Below are 26,823 nucleotides of genomic sequence, written 5' to 3'. Positions count from 1 at the left end.
AAAAATAAATCTTTATTGCTTCTTTGTGATGTAAACTGTTAACAATGTTTGATCAAATAAAACCCTAACTTCCCATTTACATTGTGAATAACATAAGGTTTGACTCAAAAGTTTAATAATAGATGGGACCTTAAAATATCAAATCCCTGGTTACTTGAAAAGGCTACAATGAAAACAGTCAAAACAAACTGTAAGCAATAATCCAAAAACTAATTCACAAGTTCAATGTTTGGAAGTATTTCATTTTTTTTTTGTATTTTCGGCCAATGTTGGATGGATTCAAATCAATCCTTGAAATTTAAGAAATTTTTCAAGATCTTGTGCACTTCACACACAAGATATCAATGTCCAAGGATAATTTTTAAAAAACTACTATCATTATCCGTAAAAGGGAAAGAACTTTGATGTTTATAGCCATTGTACCTCATTTAATTGTCCATTCTGATGGTCTACTTTAGAGATATGTTGCCTTAATTGGATAGCCTCAGTCTCAAACTCAGCAATTCTCTCAGTTAAACTGTTATTTTTGTCCTGCAATATAAATGTATGATATTGATTAGATTATACTGCAGCTTTTAACTTAAAATAATTTCAAATTCTGATAAAATAACATGACATTAATTTCATTTTGAATGATATACAGAATGTAAATTGCTTACTGTGCAGTGTTCTCCCCAGGCCGTTTTAGCGTCGCGGTACCGCGACGCTATATTTTTTCACCGTGACGCTATAATAATTCCCACGACGCTATAATTATTCCCGCGACGCTATAATTATTTTGAAGATGCTATTTTACTTGTCCTCAATTTTGAACTTTCATCTATTATCGATTATGATCATAAAAATTATATCACCTTTAATTGTAATCCCTTTAAGTCGGACACTAAAGGCAATTAAGAGATTAAATAGCTAGGTGTCAATTGCCCTCAGGGTGATAACTGTTTGGATGCGAATATCCCAAGCTGACACTTCTGACATGACTAATACCACGTCACGTGTCTGCAATCACCAATTTCAACATGGAAAAATGCAATCACAAAACAATTCGAAATCTACGTTTTGTATTACGAAATTTCAAAGATTGAAACGATCTTTATTTTTTTTTAAAAAGGTGTTTATTTGTGCAACTCTCCAAAAATTACTTTCTTTCTCTTCCGGTAATACGAGAGCGAGAATTTTGGTTTAGAGCTAAAATAAGTTTAATATTTCTTTAAAAAGTTATCATAATTGGCTTAAGTTTATGTTTAATCCATTTAATGCATTAAAAGCGTCTTATTCATTCACAATCTCTTGTCAAACAATGTTTATTCTCAGACTCATTTTCGTAAATTTTTCTACGGCCGCCATTGCACATTTTTGTGTAAACTACGGATAGGAACCGGACCAGATATGACAAAAATCCGCATTTTCACGATAATGACAACAGATGGACAGTAGACAGAAAAAATATACCAAGAGAGAAAACTATGTATTAACAGACTATTTGTTAGATAACTTTGTTAAAAATACATATCATTTTGATGTAAAGATAAACAACTGGGACTAATTCATTGAGTGCCATGAAACAATGAATTTCATAAACATGATAAAAAAAAGTTTTTAAATTGATTTTTTTTTGCTACTTTTGCTACTTTATCTTTACTTAAAGAATATAAAAAATAGTTAATTTTGTGTACTAGATATTTAGTTTTGTATATATATACAGGTTGCACTATAATGAACCATTCATTCATTTGACTTACTGTTGGGTAACTGAAACCACATATTTATTTTTATTTGGCACAAAAGGAAAAAAATAATTCTGTAACTATAAATGAATAAAGAAAACATAAACTGAAACAACTGTTTTTGTGGTTATAGTTTAATTGTATTCTCAGTTATGAATTGAACAATATAAACTAAAACATATAAAGGAAATAGAGCATCAACGCGACGCGACAAATGACATTAAAAAAAATACAGTTATTTTTTTTTACGAAAAATGTGATGCTATCCAAAATTTCTGGGGAGAACACTGCTGTGCATTAATTTTTATTCATAAAGTACCGGTTATTTGGATATATTGGCAAACCCTAAGTTCAACATTTTAAAGTATTCGAAATTTCTAATAATTTGTATGGAAAATATCAATCAATTATTATTATAAAAAGTGTAACAAAATATTTCCCAACACCCTGAAATGAAACATATATCCACCAGTCACGCAGATTAAAATTCATGAAATGCACCTTTTATATGTATTGTTGTATATGAAAGAAAGAATTCATTGATGTGTAATTTTTGGATCATTGACATGTTCTTATAGCTGACTAAGCGGTATGGGCTTTGCTCATTGTTGAAGGCCGTACGGTGACCTATAGTTGTTAATGTCTGTGTTATTTTGGTCTTTTGTGGATAGTTGTCTCATTGGCAATCATACCACATCTTCTTTTTTATATCTTACTTATATTGTCATATTCTTGAAATTTGTCCTGTTTCATCTCAATTTAACTGTATACAAAAAAGTGAACACATATCTTATTTATAAATATTTCTTTTATTTTATTTTTTTTTGTTATTCAACCGTCTTTATTTAAAATACCTGTAAAATTTTCATTTCATCCATTAAGGCCGTATGAGCTTGTTCCATCATAAAGTCTGGCTGATTTTCATCAAAAATATCCTCATCTTTTTCAAATGGTATGGAATCATTTAAGCTTGGTGTATTAGATCCTGTTGATGGTGCAGCAATCACTCTGTTTCGTAAAGTATATGCTGCTTTTTTGGGAGTTGTGATTTGCTACAAATATGCAATGAAAAGTCATCAATTACATTTCAATTACAAACAAATTTTTTTTTTATCAAATCACAAAATTTATATTTATTTTAAAATGCAATTAATTACATTTTCAATTTTATCAATTATATTTTAATTTCAGTTTACCAATCCAAATTTATAGGACTATATTATATATGTTTCAAGTACAAACCAGCTGGTAAACAAGAATGTGTCCAAAGTACACAGATGCCCCACTTGCACTATCCTTTTCCATGTTCCATGGACTGTGAAATTGGGTAATAATCTAATTTGGCATTAAAATTAGAAAGATTATACTAAAGGGAACATATGTACTAAGTTTCAAGTTGATTGGACTTCAATTTCATCAAAAACTACTTTGACCAAAAACTTTAACCTGAAACTCCCACTTTCATTTTCTATGTTTAGTGAACCATGAAATTGGGGTAAAAAGTCTAATTTGGCTTCAAAATTAGAAAGATCATATCATAAGCAACAAGTGTACTAAGTTTCAAGTTGATTGGACTTCAGCTTCATCAAAAACTACCTTGACCAAAAACTAACCTGAAACTCCCACTTTCATTTTCTATGTTCAGTTGACCATGAAATTGGGGTCAAAAGTCTAATTTGGCTTTAAAATTAGAAAGATCATATCATAGGCAACAAGTGTACTAAGTTTCAAGTTGATTGGACTTCAGCTTCATCAAAAACGACCTTGACCAAAAACTTTTAACCTGAACAGACGCATAGACGAACAAACAGACGAACGAACGAACGAACGAACGAACGAATGAACGCACGAATGGAAGCACAGACCAGAAAACATAATGCCCCTCTACTATCTATGTGGGGCATAAAAACATTCAAACACTGTCACTGGAGAAGTCTAATTTGGCTTTAAAATTAGAAAGATCATATCATAGGCAACAAGTGTACTAAGTTTCAAGTTGATTGGACTTCAGCTTCATCAAAAACTACCTTGACCAAAAACTTTAACCTGAACAGATGCACAGACGAACGAACGGACGGACGAAAGAACGAGCGCACGAACGGAAGCACAGACCAGAAAACATAATGCCCCTCTACTATCGTAGGTGGGGCATAAAAACATTCAAACATGCACTGTATTAATATTTAAACACTGTCACTGGAGCCTTGTCTACAAATTTTATTAAAATGTAAAATTCATTAATTAATTTGAAGGAAATTTGCGTTCCTATCCTGTTCTATAATTCTTAATCTGTATTTCCCAATTATATTTTGTTTATGACTTACACAATTTGAGCAAGAGTTATTTCCCTTTTGTTGCCATGACTCATGTCATCCAAAATTCAACTTATCATACTGACTGTTAGACTTAAGGATAAACTGATCATAGATACCAGATTTAAAATTTTGTATTTGTGTCAGACCAGCATTTAGTTCACAAAAGACTCATCAGTGACACTCGAATAAAAAAAAGTTAAAAAGACCAAACAAAGTATGTACAGTCGAACCTCGTTGTGTCGAAACACTGTTGTGTCGAAAACTCTGATGAGTCGAAGTAATTTCTCTGTCCCGGTAAAATTCCCGTTTGATCAATGCATAATTACCTCTGATGAGTCGAACTCGGTTGATTCGAATACTCGGTTAAGTCGAGTAAATTTTATAGTCCTGTCGAAGTAAAATTAATGTAAATTGACCCCGATGTCTCGAACTTCGAAAGTAAGAATTTTTGAAAGATGCAGACCTAATGATAAAAATTTAAGTCGGATGTATTTCTTATGTCAAATAATTATTTTCAAAAGAGATTAAAGCTGAGTAAACATACTTGTTTGTATAACAGTTAAAATGACATGTTTATGGTGACCGCTTTTTAACACCTATGTTAATCGTTCAAGCGAAATGTTAGTGTGTTGAACATTTTTCACCTGAGATAAAAACGAAACGAATTTAAATGACCCAAGCCGAGATTAAATGAATCGTTAGATTTAAAACTCATTAATTACAATAGATAAAAGGATTAGGACAATTATAATAAATTCATGATAATTTAATATAAAGCAGACGACCTCATCAGAGACCGTTCAGAACTTATTTCGTGCCGCGAGTGATTTCATAATTTATAGCGACTGACCTTTGTAAATATTTGTGTAGACTATTGATTTTATTTGTGCATGATTTGTATCTGTACTTGTGTTTTTTATTATTACGAAGGACCAAAAATTGGAGATTCAATACATAATTATAAAGTGTCATATCGAGAAAAAAAGGCACATTGTTCATTGTATCTAGTTTAGACACATCTCATACCGTATTTCATGCATTGAAAATGTATGACGACACACTCGACCTCGGATGAGTCAAACCTCGGATGTGTCGAATACTTTGGTCCGGTCCCTTCGACTTCGACACAAAGAGGTTCGACTGTAGTTGAAAAGGTTGTTCTTTAAACATTATGATTTTCTTTAGGCTTTGAATAATTCATCAGTATAATCTAGTATGTATCTCTCTCAGACTTGCATGTACCCTATTTTTCAATTTTGTCAGTAAAATAAGAAAATCAACCAGTTATAACTCCAACAGTAATACCAAGGGAAATAACTTATACTCAAATTAAGTCACATTGAAAAATCATCAACATGCTATGTGTATGTCCAATAAATATTCATCCTATGTATTTTGTTTTTACATTGCTAGCTGTTTGTTTTACACTTGATGTCATTCTTGCATGTCTCTAGATCTGATTAATACAAAATTTGTTAGAAAAATTTTGAACTGTGCTCACATGAACATATTTTTAACATACAATCATGATATAACTGATGAACTGTATTCTACCTTTGGTATAATAATCAAGGGACAGTATTGTACTAGCCAAATTAGTTAAGAGAAATGATGAGTCCTCAGGCTAATTTTATTTTTAGTGCTCAAGGCTAAAATAAACCCTTTGATTGGTTTTATTCAGATTTAAAATTTAGTTATTTTTTGAAGATTTAAAGAACTCAAATGGACAATACTGATTTTTGAGTCTTCAGACTAACTGACCTGGGATTGAACCCAACCATAAACACTTTTGGTGAGCATGCTACCACACCACCATCACAGTGTTTCTATTAAGACAAAGAAACCACAACATGAAACAATAAATATAACTTACTGTGATTGTTTGTAAATGCATATCATTCATATTTTCTCTCTCTATCTTATTGGTCAGTTTTTGAGTTTTCAGACTGGTACTTAGGTCTTTCACAGTTGACTTTAATGATTCTATCTCAGAATTTAATTCCACTTTCTCCTTTTCTGCTGCATCAGCATTTTCTGTTAGCTGTTGTTTCAGCTGAAATAAATTAATAAACATCAAAAGTAAGCTTCAACTTATATTTGTAATTTACCATATATAAATGAAGAGCAACTCTAGGAACAGCATCAAACCACTGAAAAAAGTGTTATTGCTACTTTATCAAATTATTGTACAAAGTTCAAAGTTCAAAGTTCTTTATTTTCCAATTAAGGGCCCTGACGGGACATAATGTCAATAATATATGAGAATTTCTCATTGCATTGAAGACCTGTTGGTGACCTTCTGCTGTTGTCTGCTCTATGGTCGGGTTGTTGTTTCTTTGGCACATTCCCCATTTCATTCTCAATTTTACAATACATTGTGATTCTTAACACATAAACATATAATGAAGATAAAATTAAAAATTCAATTCACATGAAGAGAATATAATATCATAGAATATGTATATCATATAAAATGTCACATCATAAAACAATTGTTATTGTTATTATTTATGTTATTTTAGTTGTCAAGGTTTTTTTTCTGAGGACCATTTTCAAAATGACCTTCAACTTTCACCTAAACATGCTAAAGTTGCAGTATAACCTATATGTGTACTTTTAGGTTGTAACAACCTAGTTGTCCAAACTTATAGCCTAAATATAAATGTCTATATTTTTAATCATTTTGACCCACTTTAAATGATACCGCCAAAAATACATTTTCAACCAAAATTAAAGTTCAGAGACAGGACGGAAACAAAATGCATAGATCTTGCCTCTGCAAATTATTTGAGGTAATACAAAATTTCATTAAATTAATACTGTGTTATCACAATTTGGACCTCACTCAGTGTCATCAATTAATAATGTAAAACATTTTAATTCAATTCTAACAGAATCTGCACAATAGGTAGTTTAAAGATCTTTTTAATGTTGTTTGGTGTTTTTCACAAGTTTTGTTAACATTTTGTATGCAAAACAGGATTGTCTTTCATATATATGCATTTGACTGCTGTAAGGTAAAATTTCCAAGACCAGCCTGCTGAGTGAATTAATTTGGATCCATTAAAAATTTACCTTCGCCACTTCCTCTTGTAGATTATTAACTTGACTTTTGTATTTCTCAACTGTTGCTGTGGCTACATTTTCTTCTTTAGGAGTCTGTGCTGGTGTGAATGTTTTCTTGTCTACAAAGTACAAAATACCAATACACAATTGTCAAAATCAATATGCATATCTTTCGGAATGCCAAGAACTAGATAAACATGAAATATTACATTGATCACAATCATTTTTTAAACATTCAAAATGGCTGAAAAATTATTGTTAGAAGGTATCCCAAGATTCTCAACTCTTTTTGAAAAGAGATTTTGGAGAGGACAGCAAGCATTGTCTCTGTTTCCTTTTAATAAATATAAGTAATTTTCAAAAATGATGTCCTAGAAATTTAATTATAAATATGGTGTTCTACAACAGTCTTATTGTTGGAGTAAACTGAAATGAAATGCCCTGTAAGGGCCAACAACCCAATCGCTAAGAGTAGATCAACATTTAGTTTACAAATAATTAGAGAAATTACACAACCTTACCATTACTTATAGGCTGAGTTAATCTGCACAGGTATATAGTATCTTCTCTAGATCTAAGTAAGGGCTATTCCAGAAAAAAATGTATGGGGGGTTGGAAGGCACATTATATTAATAATACATGGGTGATGGGAATCAGAGCAACTTTTCACACTATAATGCACTATAATACTCAATTACAATTGTCTGGGTGGCAGGTGCTGACAAAAACTGCCTTCCAACCCCCCCCATACATTTTTTTCTGGAACAGCCCTAATAAAATATGCTCAAATAAAATATGATTCTCACCTTGTGTTAATTCTTTATATTTTCCATCTAATTCCATCAATAAGTCGGCCTTATTTTTGTTAGTGTTATCGTTCTGAGTCCTCTCGTGTTTAAGTTGAGATTTAAGGGCCTGAATTTCCATGGAGTATTTGGCTACCATAGGATGTTGTTTAACTTGCTCCTGCAGCAAGTTGATCTCTGCTTTTAAGTCTTCCTAAATCACATATCAAAATAAAGTGTCTAAATCTGTTACTTTTTAATGATCAATGTATTTTTTATAAAAAGTATTAAAAAAAAGAAAATGAAAGTGTTGCTTTTAAATTTGTTTGCTTCAAAACAGTACATCATTTATTTATCCAATGAATATTGCAGTCAATTTGTAAAATAATGCTTTAAAATATGTACAGGTTAAAGAATATGAGAGCATTTTGTTTTTACATTTGAATCATTGTGCAACTGATATATATATATAATTCTAAAATTGCATATCAGTTTTTTTTGTATTATGTACCTTTTTTTTAAATGTAAACATTTTCTGAGAGATTTTTTTACAAGGATAAAAGTCTATACAGCTTGAATTCATGTTCTGAATACATATTTAAAAAAATGTCCATGTAGCTTAATCATTTAGTATTTGGAAATATAGTTTACAAGCAGTCAAATTAATAGGTGTAATATAACATCAAGGATCTTCAATATAAAGAGGTACATACAGCATATTTGTCCTTATCATCTGATTCAAGTCCATTCTTCTTTAATGCAGATTCCAGCTGCGATATTCGATTCTCTCTAAATTTGACAATCATTTTTGTTGACTGAAGGCAGGCATCTTTCTTATTGCACTGATCTCTTAATTTTATCAATTTTTCTTCAAAAATCTATAAAAAAATAGGTTATAAAATGATTTACTTTCTTCTGAAATACATTTTTTCTGCTAAAAAATAATAAACATTTACAACATTTATAAAAACGAAAAAAAATATGAACTGTCACAACTACAATTTGTTTAACCTATGTAGTATGAAGTCCTTTAGCAATCATATACATATTCTTATAAGAAAAAGAAATAATTCATCAGGAAATAGATTACATTGTTTGTTTCTACATATTTATTGTTCTATTTCTTTAAAAATATGAAACTTTTAGCCAATATAAAATAAAGACCAACAAACTTTTCAACATGTTCCAAAAATTAATTTCCTATTTGCAGAATAAATCAATAGCAATGAAATCAAGTTATAACAGAATTATAATGTTCCTTCTATCAAAGACAAATTGGTGGCCGTATATGTTAATATCCACAGTAAAGAGGGAGTTTTATTGTTTTTTTGGCAACAAATTACACAGGCAAACCCTTAACTGGGAATGAAACTTCACAATTGCTTGTCATGTGCATTGTAGTTCGAACATTATGAATGAAATGAAGTTTTGTTGAAATGCTATTTATAAGAAACATTAAATGTAGTCTTTTTATTTACCATTTTTTCCTGAGCACAGTTTTCCCTGAGTAACATTGCTTGTATAAACCTTTCTTTCCATTCTGAATCACTCACAGAACTTGTGTTGTCACCTTCCTGCTTTATTCCTACATTGATAAAATAGGAATACAAAAGTGTCAAGGAAAATTTTACATGGACTGCAATATTGAAAGTAAATATATGTATTACAACATTTCATACGTTACTGTAAACTGTATATAGTGTATCCCAAAACATTCATATCTAAAATATACAAGTGTTATTTTGACATATTTTTTAAATGTCTGAGGCTTGAAAAGAGCATAGATTTGCATAATTTTTTTTTAAAGACCCATATGTTCAGCTTTAACACAAAATAAAATGAACATTTTATAAAATCATGTGTAAAACAAATAATAACATACCTGATGTGGAAGGTTCCATTTTAATTGTTCCAGATGTATATTGTTGTAACATCTCTTTCAGTTTCTTGATCTCTACTTGTAATGCCAGTACATTTCCATGGGAATCCTCATTGATTACAGCCTTACAAAAATTAAAAAGAACTTCATGTTGCTGCTAGATAGTGACCCATAGGAATCGACGTAATGGTGTACATTTTTGTATTTTTAGTTATGTTGTTTTTACTGTGATATAACTTCTCTTTTTGTGTAATCCTTCATGTGTCATCCTTTTTTGGTCAAATTGTTATTGTGTTGAGTCAAATAACATGCTCTTTTCATACATTATTTCCTGTCAAGTCCTCTAGCACTGTTTGGATTTATCCAATTGTTGTCTACAAATGTTTGTTTTCTTTTTGTATTTAACATTAAATTTGTAATCAAATGATATTTTATTAATGATATGTGGATAAGGTGTCGTAAAAAGACAATGCTTTTATACGAGTGAAGATAATCCCATTAAATATTAATCAAGCCCATAATATTGATAGATTTTATTCAATTAGCAAAAATAAAACAAGAATGTGTCCATATGCAAGGATGCCCAACTCACACCATAATTTTCCTGAAGCAGGACACAGACATGGAATAAACGGATGACAAAAAAGTGGGGCAAAAAAAAGCTGTATCAGACTATGGTATTGGCATTGCTTCTTCAATACTTCTATCCATTTGACAGTCTATTTATATTTTTGTTAATCATGATGATGCCATATTCATAAATAACTATGATGTTAATATCTTCTCTCATACTTTTCTCTACATACCTTATTTTTGATCATTTTAGCTCTTCCTGCAAACTGTAGGGTTGACAAACTTTCTCCAAAACACCTAAATGAAATGACAAAAATTCATGAACTAAACACATTTATTCGGAACTAAACACATTTATTCAAAAACCAGTTGTTGGCATGACACGGGTTATGTTTTTCTCATATATGTTATGATGGTATGATACTAAACCCCTAACGGGAAGGATTGTGCCTGATGTTCATATAATGAAATCATAATCTTTCAGTCAGTTTAATTGAAGTCTGGAGCTGGCATGTCAGTTAACTGCTAGTAATTTGTTGTTATTTATGTATTATTGTCATTTTGTTTATTTTCTTTGGTTACATCTTCTGACATCAGACTCGGACTTCTCTTGGACTGAATTTTAATGTGCATATTGTTATGCGTTTACTTTTCTACATTGGATAGAGGTATAGGGGGAGGTTTGAGATCATGTTTAACCCCGCCGCATTTTTGCGCCTGTCCCAAGTCAGGAGCCTCTGGCCTTTGTTAGTCTTGTATTATTTTAATTTTAGTTTCTTGTGTACAATTTGGAAATTAGTATGGCGTTCATTATCACTGAACTAGTATATATTTGTTTAGGGGCCAGCTGAAGGACGCCTCTGGGTGCGGGAATTTCTCGCTACATTGAAGACCTGTTGGTGACCTTCTGCTGTTGTTTTTTTCAATGGTCGGGTTGTTGTCTCTTTGGCACATTCCCCATTTCCATTCTCAATTTTATGAAATATGTAAATAAACAAACACTTTTGTAGATATGTTAAATGACGCACACATGTTTTTAAAAGTTTTTAAATTGCAGACATAGTTTTACAATATACGTTATTATAGTTGTTAGCATTAATTTAAGTACATATTATCAATGGATATACAATTTTTTTGTACTTCTAAATGTGAATACAAGTTGGTGCTAGACAAATACAACTAAAGACTACACACTGGAACTGCTTAAAATTATCATGAACATAAAAACACTTAAAACAGACACATTATTTATTGTTGATTTACTGCCTAACTTTCATTTTTCATTTATCTGTACTTACTTTGAGCTTGGATGAACACATGCGATGATATGTGTTTTAGCATTTCCTCCAAGGGAATCCTGAAAAATTACAAAGAAAATCCCATAATTTTAAAACATTGGTGAGAATATTAAAGAGATATAAGAAGTTGTGTTATGAGTGCCAATGAGACAACACTCCATCCAAGTCACAATTTGTAAAAGTAAACCATTAGAGCTCAAAGTACGGTCTTCAACATGGAGCCTTGGCTCACACCAAACAGCAAACTATAAAGGGCCCCAAAAATAACTAGTGCAACACCATTCAAGTCTAATCTGTATACAAGAGGCTCTCAAGAGCCTGAATCGCTCACCTGGTAAACAATGCCTTATTGAACATATTGAACCATGCCAGGCAAACATGTACAGCTAACAATTCTTCAATATTACAAATATATATGACTTACTGTTTATAAATAAAGAAAATGAGACCAAAACACAAACACTTAAAACTTAGCAATGGACTGTGAAAATGAGGTCAAGTTCAAATAAAACCTGCGTAACCGACATATAGATCATAAAATATTTTCATACACCAAATATAGTTGACCTAATGCATAAAGTATTAAAAAAATAGATCAAAACTAAAAAAGTTAACTTTGACCACTGAATTATGAAAATGAGGTCAAGGTTAGATGACACCTGTCAGCTAGACATGTACACCTTACAATCATTCTATACACCAATTTTAGTAGACCTATTGCATATAGTATAAGAAAAACAGACCAAAACACAAAAACTGCAAAATTTCCTTAAAATTACCAATTAAGTGGCAGCAACCCAACAATGGTTTGTTTGATTCGTCTGAAAATTTCAGGGCTGATAGATCTTGACCTAATGAACATTTTTACCCCATGTCAGATTTGCTCTAAATGCTTTCGTTTTTGAGATATAAGCCAACAAGAGGCTGTCACAACGACAGCAAACCGGATTTATTAATATTTATTTGTGTCCTGGCAATATCACAAGAACCATTACTGATGAATGGTGAAAGTGAAAATCGTCAATATCAAATTTGACCTCAATTTTGTCATCAGTATCAACATATTAAAATTTGAAAAGCTTAGATTGAATGGTTCACGAGTAAATGCAACAACGAGAATGGAAATGCCATTTTACAATCTTTCAGGAACCATAATGCCTGAACGGTAAAAGTCAAAATCGTCATTATTGAACTTGACCTCTATTTTGTCATCAGTAACAACATATAAAAATTTCAAAAGCTTTGGTTGAATGGTTCATGAGAAAATGCACAGACACGACTGGAAACACCATTTTTCAATCTTTCAAGAACCATAACTCCTGAACGGTAAAAGTCAAAATCGTCATTATTTAACTTGACCTCTATTTTGTCATCAGTAACAACATATCAAAATTTGGGAAGCTTTGGTAAGAACAGTTCATGTGTAAATGCACGGACACAACTGGAAACTCCATTTTTCAATCTTTCAAGAACCATAACTCCTGAACGGTAAAAGTCAAAATCGTCATTATTGAACTTGACCTACATTTTGTCATCAGTAACAACATATTAAAATTTGGGACGCTTTGGTAGAACAGTTCATGCGTAAATGCACGGACACGACTGGAAACTTCATTTTTCAATCTTTCAAGAACCATAACTCCTGAACGGTAAAAGTCAAATTCGCCATTATTGAACTTGACCTTCATTTAGTTGTCAGTAACAACATATAAAAATTTTAAAAGCTTTGGTTGAACGGTTCATGAGTTAATGCACGGACAACATTTGATTGCCGCCCGCCCGACCGCCCGGCCGCCCACCGTACATCCCCAAATCAATAACCAACATTTTTGTCACAAAAATCCGGTTAAAAACTGCATTTGACCCCAATGTTCTATTTAAAGTAAGGGAGGCCATGTTTTTTGACGGATCAAAAATCGAAGCACACACTTTGTGCAGGATAATCTAAGGAACTATCATGCTAAGTTTCATCCAAATCCATTCAGTAGTTTCAGAGGAGAAGATTTTTTAAAGTTAGCAAATATGATGAACAAATTGTGAAAAATTGTCATTAAAGGACATTTACCCCTTAAGGGGTCAATTGACAATTTTGGTCATATTAACCTATTTGTAGATCTTACTTTACTGATCATTTTTGCTGTTTACAGTTTATCTTCATCTATAATAATATTCAAGATAATGACCAAAAACTGCAAAATTTCCTTAAATTTACCAATTAAGTGGCAGCAACCCAACAATGGTTTGTTTGATTCATCTGAAAATTTCTGGGCTGATAGATCTTAACCTAATGAACATTTTTACCCCATGTCAGATTTGCTCTAAATGCTTCCGTTTTTGAGATATAAGCCAAAAACTGCATTTGACCCCTATGTTCTATTTTAAGTAACGGCAGCCATGTTTTTTGACGGATCAAAAATCGAAGCACACACTTTGTGCAGGATAATCTAAGGAACAATCATTTTAAGTTTCATTCAAATCCATTCAGTAGTTTCAGAGGAGAAGATGTTTGAAAAATTGTTAACGACGACGACGACGACGACGACGACGGACGCCAAGTGATGAGAAAAGCTCACATGGCCTTTTAGGCCAGGTGAGCTAAAAAACGAGAAACAAGCAACTAATGAACCACATTAACAAACGACAACCACTAATCAAAGGTTTATTAAAAAGAAAGAAATTTCAGTTTTATATTTAACACCTTTTTACTGTGTCAGCTGTGTTGGTGTTATTTGCACAAAATACAGTGACAACTACTTCATTCTTTTTCAGGATAAGTTTACTCATAATGAAATTCTACAATTAGTCCAGTCAAACTAAGATTTAACCTCGAACTAATTGCAACAGAATATGTTTGAATTCTAATCTATAGCATTATGCCCTTTATATACATTAAAAAAAGTCCCATAAAATCTAACTTAAGGAAAACTCAAAATCAGCATTTTTAATTTCCTATGGAAATTAACATTGGAAGGGGAGATAACTCTGCAAAAATGGGTCAATTTTGGTCAGTTTTTGGTTGATTTTCTTGAAATTTATGTAAAGTATGATACTTTGATGGGGTTATAAGTTGATATTTGACTAAATTATATAATCTATTGCTCGTGAAATGTACAAACCCGAAGTGTTATGGGTAGTTTTATTTTTTGTGTGCCGTTTTCATTAAAGAAATTGTAAAATTGAAGCTTCGTGACCATTTTGAAAAAATAATAAGAAAATTTGGTATTGTTTATATCTGTATATTATACTTTTTCAGTATCTTACTTGTCTAAAGAAACTTCAAACCTCAAAAAGAATAATACATTATTAATTATTTTTATTAAATTTGAGATTCTTTACCTTGTTATGTTGAAATATTCATTAAATGGTCAACTAATGAATTACGAAATCTAGATTATAGCTTGATAAAAGATATGAAAACACCTTTAGAGTTGTTTGTTATACCCTAAAGACTGCTAAAAAATCAAGATTCAATACATTCTTATGAATAGAAGCGGTAAAGTTATAATTTTGTATCAATTTTTATTGATATTTCTGCCTTTTTTGCAAGAGTTATCTCCATTTTCAATGCAAATCTCCAAAGGAATTTTAAATGGTGTTTTTTTTAGTCTTCCTCAAATAAGATTTTATGGGACTTTTTTCTGTATATATTTTGGGTATAATGCTAAAGATTAAAACTTAAAAATCTTCTGTTGCAATTACTTTCAGGTAAGGGTAAAATTTATGCTAGATTGACTGGACTAATTAATAATGCATACACAAAAAGATTTAAACAATGCTAAGGCTCAGACTACACGAATGAATTTTATTTTTACAGGACATTCGGTCTGGTAAGCATCCTAGCTTTACCAGACCGAATGAAATTTTACCAGACCAATTTTTTTTACATCTAATTGTATATTATCCGACAAAAAACAACAAACATATGACTTTGTTGCGCCCTACTCCTCCCCAAAATGCACAAATTAAAACAAAATGATGTAACAAGAAGGTATATTGTTATAAAAGTTGTGCACAATTGCTTGAATGCATTTCAGTAAAGAGTAATGTCCCATTTTATTGGATTTTGACAATGTTTGTGAACTAAACATAATTTAAAGTTTCTGTATAAAATATTATTTCCTGTTTCTTCTTTCTTTTTCGTATATCTTTTGGTTTTCAATTCTAGTTTTTATATTTCATAGCTAAATTTTGTGATCTGCTTGGATTTTTTTTCATTTATTGTATTTAATCAGCAAACCCGGAATTATCCTTATTTGTTCCCAGAATCTGATCCGGTTTTATTTACATTTCATGTTGTGCCAATGATGGCATCCATTGTTGTTTTTGACAGTCAGATATGTTTTTACCCGGATTTACACATTACTGGTTGGCGATGTTCGGCATAAAGCTAGCGGTTGAACAAAATAAACATCATTGTGATGAATAATAAAGATGAAAATGAATTTGAGATCGTTTGGCAATTTTGCTAGAACGTTAAAAAATCCATGAAAAAAAACACCAGACATTCGGACCGGAATTCAACAAAATTTTACCAGACCCATCCATTATTCACCAGATTTGTCCAATGGTCCGACGTATTTCATGTAGTCTGAAAGCTGACTGCTTAGTAATATAATTCATCTTTAATTTTTAATTTAATTGTTTGACTGCCAAATAAATAATCAAAAGGAAATTCTAGTTCACACTCATTTCAACACATTTTAGTAACCAGTATACCATTAATGTTATTTATACTTACTCTTAAAAGAAAGGTTAACTTAGAATCTCTGTAAGGTATATGCCTTGTTTTACCATGACTGATGTGAACCAACGAGTTGATGACATTTCCGAGTACAGATAAAGATTTGTTTATAGAACCAGCTTCCTGTGAAAAGAGCAAATACATGTGAAACATAAAGTTTAATAAATGCAAAATACCCTTAGGTTAGTAGTATGTGATTAGTTTTTACTATTTTGTGACTTCTTTCTTTCAAATTAACTTAGGGGAAATGAACACCGAAAGAGATCGCTTTCAGGACATGTACAGTCATCTAAAGAGCCTATTGCTAAGCTAAATCTATGTTTACGTACCAAGATTCAAGATATATAAATTACATTTGGGACTTCCAAGTTTAAATGATCAAGGAACAAGTAAGGCATTGTGCACCCTATTTTGCAATCATAACAATACATGTGAGAGAAGAACTACAATGTAGCTATTTAATTAAGCATTTCAATGGTAACCAAATTATGAAATATTTTTCAGTTTCAGTTTCAAATCTAGCCAACAAATTTCCACAGGCCATAGGGGATGGAAATATCAAGGAACTGTTGGATAAGTTCTTATAGAACCAGCTGTCTTCTGATGAACTACATACCTGTAGCCAGGGGGGGTTCCGAGGGGTTCGGACGAACCCCCCTTGAAAACAAATAAGCACTGTTAAAGTCAACATTCTGTTCGAATTGTGACTGTTAAAGTCGAGTTTGTGGGTCCAAATACCCCCCCCCCCTTGGAAATTCCTGGCTACGGGCCTGAACTACCCAGTTTTGACAAGGCAATAGCAACATATATAGTTTGTTGGGAGCAATGGTAGTGATAATAGATGACAAGTTAAGATGGAAAAAAAACCATTATGACATTATTTCTTGATAAAGCTCTTTTAGTTCAGCCAAATGTCAATTCTGACTGTGAGAGTATTTCAATTATAAAGAAATTTACACTGAATTTTGACCAGAACTCGACAATGATATATTGAGTGCCTTGTAATCAAGTCAATGTAACCAAACTGGCAGTCGCTTTGAATATGTGCCCAGTGATGTTGCTTAAAAAGCAGCAAAACAGACCACTGCTGATAGATGAATACAATAAAAGTTTGCAGTAGAATATTGTTTTTTATATTAACAAATTTGTATAATGTGAAATTACATGGTTCATATCAAAAAGTTCACATCTACGTTGTGCGTTTTCAACCACTTTTTGACATGTTATGACATAATTTCTCATTGTCAGATGTTGGCAAGTATAGTTGGCTTAGAACTAGCTTTCAGTAACTGTGATTACTCCTATTTTGATGCTTTGTGTCTATTGTTATTATCATGTTAGTTGTTTTTATGTTACATACAGATCTTTTGAATTTACCTTTTACAGAAGACTATTTGGTATGAGTTTTTCTCATTGCTGAAGGTAGTACAGTTGCCAATAATTCCTTGCATACACTTCATTCAACCACTGGTGGAGAGTTGTGTCATTGAAAATCTAACCACATTTCCTTTTGTTTATACTGTGTATGCATGAATTCTTAATTGTTTACATTTCGAATTAAGTACCTTTAATCTTTTACCGACAGCATTTGAATCCTTCTGTCGTTCACTGCCAGCCAAATCTACAAGGTTTAACTGAGACACTCTTAAACTCTGTACACCATCTTTCTTTTCCTACAATTGTAAAAAGGCAAAATGTATTTCTCTAGTTCTATTTTTACTAAATATTCAATAAAAAAGCTATTTCTTCAACCTCTCAAACAGATAGATTCTGCTCTTTAAAATGCAAAATGCTCAGTTTGATAAATACTTTGGATTTACAATCTGTTCATCTTGAGGAAGAAATAGCTGTTTTCAATGAAAAGCAAACGTTTATTGCATTACAACATATATATGCACAATTCTTTTACTGTTTCTCTATAGACATTTATATGTATGATTAATGAAATACACATCTCATCTTATTTCTAACCTTACCTTTGATTCTATAGTTATGGTAAATACTGCATGACTCCTTGAACTTTCTCTATTCATTGATGTTGAAGCTACTCTTCTGTTTATCCATCCGGAATTAAGAACCTGACATAAAAAAAAACATTTATAGAAGTGAGTATGCTGTGACTCAGTTAATGGCTTCATCTATTGGAACATTTTTTTCAAATAAAAGAACTTTTGTAAGTTTAATTACATACCCCCACATGGCCCCACAATGTCATTGGGCAAACAAAATTTCACTAAATGAAAATGGCATAATTTTCGATGCTTTGTAAATTGGGAATTTAATTTTCTGGAATTTTCAAACCTCATTGGATAAGCTTTGGATTAAAAGTAGTTCCAATCCAGTATCATACAATCAGAAACTGTACACAATTTTATTCTGAGTACCATCTATTTCCATAAAAAAAATTGCCAGTAAAATGTAAACAAATAATTGGTTTCTTGTCACGTAATAGACTAAGATTATGAGTAATCCTGCCAAAGATCATTCATTGTCAGTGGTTCTCCCTAAGCACTGCATCTTCCTGCAACAATAAAAAGTTACCGCCACAAAAAAGCAAATAGTGCTGAAAGAGGCGTTAAACATCAATCAATCAATCAATTAATAAATTTCAATAAAGCTCCAAGCCTTTCAAAATAGTTAATTGCATCTACAGAGTGCAGAACGTTGAAAGCAAAATACAAGACACATATCTGACAATCTTAATTACATGATACATCACAACTAAATCAATGCCTGCATATGTTTGCATTTTTTAATTAATTCGGCATTACACAAAAATTTCAGTCTACCAGATTTTTCGGCCTTATTCCAATCTAAATTTAGTGAATTCTAATTTTGAGTCAAAGAATTGAAAATGGAAATTGGGAATGTGTCATGAGACAACAACCCAACTAAAGAGCAGAAAACAGTTCGAGGCAACCATGGGGTCTACAACATAGCGAGAAACTCCCTAAACCAGAGGTAGGCTTCAGCTGGCCCTTTTTTTAAAAACAATAGTTTTATTAACAAAACTAAGATCATTTTCATAAACAAATTATAACTTACTTGATAAGCCTCTACAGCACTGGTTACAGCATTTTCCACCAAACCTTCCACAAAAACACCTTTTTTCATGTTCTCTCTCAAGTGGAGTCCTCGATTTGATGGCTCTAATAAATCAAACACATCCTCTCGGTAGATCTCCAAAAAAGAACATTTTAACAAGAATTCTTTACCCTTGTTCTACAATAAAAAAAAATGTGCACGTCAACGGTCTATTTAAGATACTCAACAGAAAGAGACATATTTCAAGAATATGCTTCATTTAGGAGTGATGTGATACTATGTAACATTAAAGTCAAACCTGCCTTACATTATCAAAATAATAATAATAAAAAAGAAAACGTTTTAGCTCACAGATAATTGTTTTTCAAAAGCAATATGTTCCAAATTAGAATAATCTTCCTCATTAACTGTTACAGCTACAGGCCTCATGCTTAATTTTTGAATGAACTGATTCTATTGACATGAAGACGAAATTTTTAAAAGATTCGGCTGGTTGGCCTGTGGTTGAGGATGATGTGACAGATAGTTGGAGTAATGTCCCTTGAATGTGATAAGCTTATTGGTTATAGGTGTCATACCACCAATTACTCCCTCAAATTTAGAACGTATGTGAAAGTAGGCCTACTCGGACAAAAAATAGTGCATTAGATGTCATTGTTTACCTAAACTAACCAACAAATTTGCAGAAATGAAACTTTTGTTGAAAGAGAAATATATTAAGACCATTTTGAGCCAAATTTTACCTGTCTAGGAGTTTGCATTTAAAATTGAGGATTAATGTGCTCCATGGTATGGTAATTTAAGATTTCCAGAAAACCAGGGGTTATTTTTAGTGGTACCTCCTTTCGGGAGCTCTCTTCTTTCTTATATGATTTTGAATGTATGTTGAAAATTGGCATGCAGAAAGATGACACCTGTACAATTCAGGATATACCTAGTTTCTATGAAGTTAAACTTAAGGTAAAATATTTAGAAAGCTGTGAAAGTTGCAAAATTTGGTTGAACAGATAGGGACTTTTAATTGGTGGTATGACACCTATAGTCGTTACCATTTCCTGTTCATTTGCTACGTTGTTAAATAGATTTTCAAAACTCCTTGGAATAATTCCTCTCAATTCATGCTGAAAGTTATCTGCATCTTCACAAGGACCTGCAAAAGTTGTAAAAACATGAAAAAATGTGGTTCTTGTTCAACATATATTCAAAAGTTCAAGTTAAAACAGACTCATGTAAAAAGTAAAATACCTGCTTTTTATGAAAAGATAAAAACCTTTAAAACCAATTTTCATATTACAGATCTAACAGAATAGATAGAGGATTTAACTTTACTAACTTTGTGGTTTTGCCAAAGTCTGCATACAAGCCTAGAGATATTTTGGGATCACACAAATACTAATGAATCCACAGTAACAGGAATAAACAGAACACCAAACCATACCTTTTTTTCCAAGAAAATAAACATAAATTGGTACATAAATTAGGCTGTTAGTTTTCTCACTTGAATTGTTTTACATTTGTCATTTCGGGGTCCTTTCAAGCTGATTATGATGTATGGGCTTTGCTCATTGTTGAAGGCCATACGGTGACCTATAGATGTTAATTTCGGTGTCATTTAATTTCTTGTGGAGAGTTGTCTCATTGGCAATCATACCACATCTTCTTTTTTTATATATGTACACAAAGATGAACAACAAATAATACATGGTCCAGATTACAGGTCCTGGTACGCAAAATGTGCAGTTCTCATGTGCAGGTGGTGACTGTTGAGTACCATTTATAATTAGCAATGAAAGTATACATACCTAACATTGTATGTGTTTTTCCAGACCCAGTTTGACCACTGTAAAAGAAAGTTACTATTGTTTAAAATAATTGAGCATAATTTAACATGTTTTATAAATGAATTGGCAGGTATGATAAATGTTCTGAATTATTAAGATTCTTTTTTTCAAATGTGTGATTGAATATCTAAGCTGACATTAAAAACAAGCTCCAACAAAAGAGAAAAACATCAGTTAAAATTTACTTTCGATATATACAGAATTATGGAAAATTGTGGTTAATTTTAATCCTTTAATTTATTTCCCATCATCTACAATGATCTAGGATTCAAATAAGATCTTATGAAAGGCCAGCTAATTTAAAGAACTTCTGCCTGCAAAGCTACCTAATTTTCAGAACTAATTTAAATGCAAATTTTTCGCCAATATTTTTTTATGTATTGTTTCTTGACAGCATGGTCTTTTTGTTCAACCCTAGCTTAATGCCAAAAAAATTCATCCTGAAACATGTTAAATGTAGTCAAAACATATCTGGCTTACAATGAACAATACTTACTAAGCAAATATAGTTCCGTTGTATCCACTCACACAACATTCTATTATTGGTTTCCCAATAACATTAAAAAGGGATTCCTGAAAGAGAATAATATTTGAAAGGTACAACAAGTGAAACTGCGAGCTACTGCTCACTGATGATACCCCCGCCGCAAGTGGATAATATCAATAGTATAAAAATATGCAAGTGTTCGGTAAACAGGAAGTTGTCGAGTGATGAATCTGAAAACGCATCACACGGTATAGCTGACTTATATAAATCCTGAAACCAAATTTCAGAAATCCTTGTATTGTAGTTCCTGAGAAAAATGTGACGAAAATTTTCAACTTGGCTGTCATGTGTAAAATCATACAAGTGTTCGGTAAACAGGAAGTTGTCAAGTGATGAATATGAAAACGCATCACACGGTATGGCTGACATATATAAATGTTGATACCAAATTACAGAAAGGGTGGATGTGTAGTTCCTGAGAAAAATGTGACGAAAATTTTCAACTTGGCTATCATGTGTAAAATCATACAAGTGTTCGGTAAACAGGAAGTTGTCAAGTGATCAATCTGAAAACGCATCACACAGTATAGCTGACTTAGATAAACCCTGAAACCAAATTTCAGAAATCCTTGTATTGTAGTTCCTGAGAAAAATGTGACGAAAATTTTCAACTTGGCTATCATGTGTAAAATCATACAAGTGTTCGGTAAACAGGAAGTTGTCAAGTGATGAATCTGAAAACGCATCACACGGTATGGCTGACATATATAAATGTTGATACCAAATTACAGAAAGGGTGGATGTGTAGTTCCTGAGAAAAATGTGACGAAAGTTTCATGGGACGGACGGACTGACGGACGGACGGACGGACGGACAGACAGAGGTAAAACAGTATACCCCCCCTTTTTTTAAAGCGGGGGTATAAAAATCATATATACAGTGTTCTCCCAAGCACCTTTTAGCATCATGGTAATGTGATGCTATAATCTTAAATATGATGCTATAATCTTAAATGTGATGCTATCTGACATGGTTTTCTTATAGATTATGTTATGGATGTGATGGATTAATTTGGCCCAGTAGTTTCAGAGAAGATTTTTGTAAAAGATTACTAATGGTTTAAAATTGACTATAAAGGGCAATTACTCCTAAAGGGGTCAACTGACCATTTTGGTCAGATTGACTTATTTGTAAATCATACTTTGCTGAACATTACTGTTGTTTACAGTTTATCTCTATCTATAAATAATATTCAAGATAATAACCAAAAACAGCAAAATTTCCTTAAAATTACCAATTCAGGGGCAGCAACCCAACAACGGGTTTTCCGATTCATCTGAAAACTTCACGGCAGATAGATCTTGACTGATAAACAATTTTACCCCCCATGTCAGATTTGCTCTAAATGCTTTGGTTTTTGAGTTATAAGCCAAAAACTGCATTTTACCCCTATGTTCTATTTTTAGCCATGGTGGCCATCTTTGTTTGTTGGTGGGGTCACCGGACAATTTTTTTTAACTAGATACCCTAATGATGATTGTGGCCAAGTTTGGTTTAATTTGGCCAAGTAGTTTTAGAGGAGAAGATTTTTGTAAAAGTTAACGTCAATAACGACAACGGAAGACGCCGGACCCAAAGTGATGAGAAAAGCTTACTTGGCCCTTCATGCCACGTAAGGCCACAATTAAAAATATTTTGGTTTGCCCAAACCCTACAAGGTTGAGACAGGGGGTAGGTAGGTAGGCATTTTTTTTATTTTATTTTTTTAAAGAAATTGAAATTTATCGGATGTTTATTAGTCTTCATGCCTATCTGATTAAATAAAAACTTCTTCAAATCAGGACAATAAAAGAATTTGTTTAGGCAGGTTTTTTCTGAGTAGGTAGGGTTTGGGCAAACAAACCTATTCTTTTAAATGGCCTAAGCTAAAAATTAACACACACTACTGTGGATTCATTAATTTTGGTTTGGATACTAATTTTCAGGGATTTTGTGGAAACAGGTGAACCACGAATTCTAATGTTCAACGAATAACATATTTTCATTAGGTTTTACACAGATTGGCAAAACCACGAAATCTAATATCCACGAATGTGCAAGTTTTCAGCATTCCAAGAAAATAAATAAATCCGCACTTATATTTGAACATGTTTCCATACCTGTGTAGAAGTAACATCAGCAACCTTATCAAATGTAAAAACTCTGGATTCTGGTTTACTGTTCATCACAAGGGAGGTCTCATCAAGGACCTTGAGTGCCAGAACCTGTCCGATATCTGTGTCATAGGAGTCAGGTGGTCGGATTCTAACAAACACCTTAATGGCATCCCCTTCACTAAAAATAAAAATTTGACTAATAACTATGTATACAGTTAATTGTTAAGAGTGCTCCATTATTTAAAAAAAAAAAAGAAATCTAGAGAAAGTATGTTTGTGATTAAAATGTGTCAGTTTTTTAGACTAAAAATACACAACATTTGATAACATTGATCTCAAAAACCCTGTGTCTTCATGATCAGTATATTTTTTTCTTCTGTTTTTTGGGGGGAAATAAGAAAGAAAGAAAAATGAACAAGATTTTCCTTGTTTACTTGATCTCATTGCAGTTCCAGTACATACTCAGATACTTTAGTTTAAAAATCAATATTAAACAGACAAGACTACCACAAAATGTTATTCTTTTTATTAAGTTTACCTGGTCACAGAATTAAGATATTTCTTTTGTTATGTTTTTGCTCAAGATATGACACTGGTGACAGAATATTTTTTGAACAAAAGACTTTAGGCAAATGAACAAAACACTAATCTGTATAAAAATTATTTATATATCTTAAGTCTGAAACAATATACATAAAGACTCTTCAAAACATGGTATATCTTTCTTTCTTCCACTTGTTCATTTTTATATCTTTTTTATAAAAAATGTTCTTAAATATATTGTATTTATAAAATATCCAACAATGGGTAATTATCACTATCCTATTCATTGTAAGATTCCTATGTCAACTTACCCAGAATCTTTTCCATCATCATGTCCTACAAGCAGAATAAAAATATATTTATCAGTATTTGTATGCTTTGGGGAAAACAGAAGGCAAAAAAACAGCTTGCAAATCCCTTAAACATTACAATTATGACAACCTTTATCTCTCTTGATATGAAAGCTCCGGTAAGTCTTTATCATTAATTTCGTCCCCTTAATCATATTTCCTTGGCTCAATCAATGAATTTAGATTTTGTATTATTATTAAAAAAAAATTTTAAACACTTCATGTTTCAACTCTGTAAGTTTTATATTTTTTAGTAGAGGACTGGATCATAATCTATGTAACCCTTGGAAGATTAAGATAACGGACCAGATACCAGTGATATTGTTGTCTTTTTTCAAAATGACCTCTACCTTTTTTATTGGGAAAAATGGATATTTTTTATTGAAATTGGGAAATATTATTCTAAACACATCTCCGATTTTTTGCTGACCTTTGCTGTCTTTTTTGCACTGTTTTTTCATGTATATTTTGCTTGTCAGACATTTTCAACCCGGAAGGTACTTTTCGGAGAGAGGAAAGAAACAGAAGCAATGATGGTACTTAATGCATTGAAAACCACATGTGTTACAAACACCATGATACTGATCAGAAAACCTGATCTCAAAAGTGCTTTATAATATCAATATAATAACATGAATACGATATTTACAAACATTACTACAAATGCCAACACTGTTTGGGGAAAATGTAGACCTTTTTGGGAGGAATTTTAAGCCATTTTTTTTTAGTAATTGTGAATTTTCTGTAGAGGAAAAGGCCGAATTTCGGCTGTTATTTGAGGCAAACAATATCACTGGATACCCAACAATACATGTATTGTTGACAGATCATTTTTTCAATTCACACACCAAAACATTTTCCACACAAACATTAAGAATATTGTAGTGATAAACTTGAAAAAATACTTTTGAAGGAAATTACCTTAACCGTTTAAATAAGTAATTATCAGGGCTATTCACATCTGAGGATTAATTGTTAAGTTTATTTTCTTAACATGTTTACTTTAATGCAGAAACAAAATGAATATTTGACTATTCCACTTTCCAGTACATTCTCAAAATAAGCCTCGAGTTTAAAATTAGCGTTGTTTTCTTTTGGGGCGATAAAAAGATCGAGGGACTTAGAATTTTTTATTTTCTTTCGGAAAAAACGGTCGGTAGGTATACAAATTATTATTTTTCCCACATCAGCTTTAAAAACTTTTGAGTGGGGGGTCTGAAGGACGGTCGGTCGGGTGACCGGAAACACAACATTTTTTTTTTAGGCCTTACAACTAATATAGGACAATGCTGTTGATTAACTTGAAATACTCCATTCCAGGACCATTTGTTTTCCAAATAATTAATATTACCAATAATTGATAAGTTCCAGGTCCTCGGATTCAAACAAAGATTTGAAAGCATAGAAAACTGTGTATCTTATAATCGGCATGACTTTATCAGATGACAATACCAATACTAAAATAAGGCTTACGCAGTTATATACTTTAATTCAGCAACGGACCCGTAATATCACGGGTGTGTTCTAGTTCTATAAAAACATATTGTAATTCGATTCATCCGACTCCTGTAAATTTGCAGACTACGCGAATGAATTTTATTTTTACAGGACATTCTGTCTGGTAAGCATCCTAGCTTTACCAGACCGAATGAAATTTTACCAGACCAATTTTTTTTTACATCTAGTTGTATATTATCCGACAAAAAACAACAAACAATTACATATGACTTTGTTGTGCCCTACTCCTCCCCAAAATGCACAAATTAAAACAAAATGATGTAACAAGAGGGGATATTGTTATGAAAGTTGTGCACAATTGCTTGAATGCATTTCAGTGAAGAGTAATGTCCCATTTTATTGGATTTTGACAATGTTTTGTAAACTAAACATAATTTAGAGTTTCTGTATAAAATATTATTTCCTGTTTCTTCTTTCTTTTTCATATATCTTTTGGTTTTCAATTCTTGTGGTTATATTTTATAGCTAAATTTTGTGATCTGCTTGGATTTTTATTCAT

General features: G+C 31.9%; 1 protein-coding gene across 1 annotated transcript in view; it reads right to left on the bottom strand.

Moving 5' to 3' along the window:
- Positions 1 to 26,823, bottom strand: part of LOC143079793 (kinesin-like protein KIF15) — a 68,343-nt gene that overhangs the window by 38,219 nt on the left and 3,301 nt on the right. Inside the window, exons 2-20 of the mRNA XM_076255384.1 lie at positions 24,768 to 24,792; positions 23,917 to 24,091; positions 21,767 to 21,843; positions 21,232 to 21,269; positions 20,479 to 20,579; positions 19,430 to 19,606; positions 18,361 to 18,462; positions 17,950 to 18,057; positions 16,382 to 16,507; positions 11,644 to 11,702; positions 10,579 to 10,642; positions 9,776 to 9,896; positions 9,372 to 9,478; positions 8,607 to 8,771; positions 7,915 to 8,107; positions 7,118 to 7,227; positions 5,916 to 6,095; positions 2,582 to 2,779; positions 424 to 531 (exon numbers count right to left, since the gene is read on the bottom strand). Coding sequence (XP_076111499.1) covers positions 424 to 531; positions 2,582 to 2,779; positions 5,916 to 6,095; positions 7,118 to 7,227; positions 7,915 to 8,107; positions 8,607 to 8,771; positions 9,372 to 9,478; positions 9,776 to 9,896; positions 10,579 to 10,642; positions 11,644 to 11,702; positions 16,382 to 16,507; positions 17,950 to 18,057; positions 18,361 to 18,462; positions 19,430 to 19,606; positions 20,479 to 20,579; positions 21,232 to 21,269; positions 21,767 to 21,843; positions 23,917 to 24,091; positions 24,768 to 24,792 — 2,234 coding nt within the window. The remainder of the gene's footprint in view (positions 1 to 423; positions 532 to 2,581; positions 2,780 to 5,915; positions 6,096 to 7,117; positions 7,228 to 7,914; positions 8,108 to 8,606; positions 8,772 to 9,371; positions 9,479 to 9,775; positions 9,897 to 10,578; positions 10,643 to 11,643; positions 11,703 to 16,381; positions 16,508 to 17,949; positions 18,058 to 18,360; positions 18,463 to 19,429; positions 19,607 to 20,478; positions 20,580 to 21,231; positions 21,270 to 21,766; positions 21,844 to 23,916; positions 24,092 to 24,767; positions 24,793 to 26,823) is intronic.

Source organism: Mytilus galloprovincialis, chromosome 6 (genome assembly GCF_965363235.1).
Source record: "Mytilus galloprovincialis chromosome 6, xbMytGall1.hap1.1, whole genome shotgun sequence".
Taxonomy (NCBI): Eukaryota; Metazoa; Mollusca; class Bivalvia; order Mytilida; family Mytilidae; genus Mytilus; species Mytilus galloprovincialis.
The sequence above is the reverse complement of the archived record's forward strand: the minus strand, read 5'-3'. Positions and strand labels throughout refer to the sequence as shown.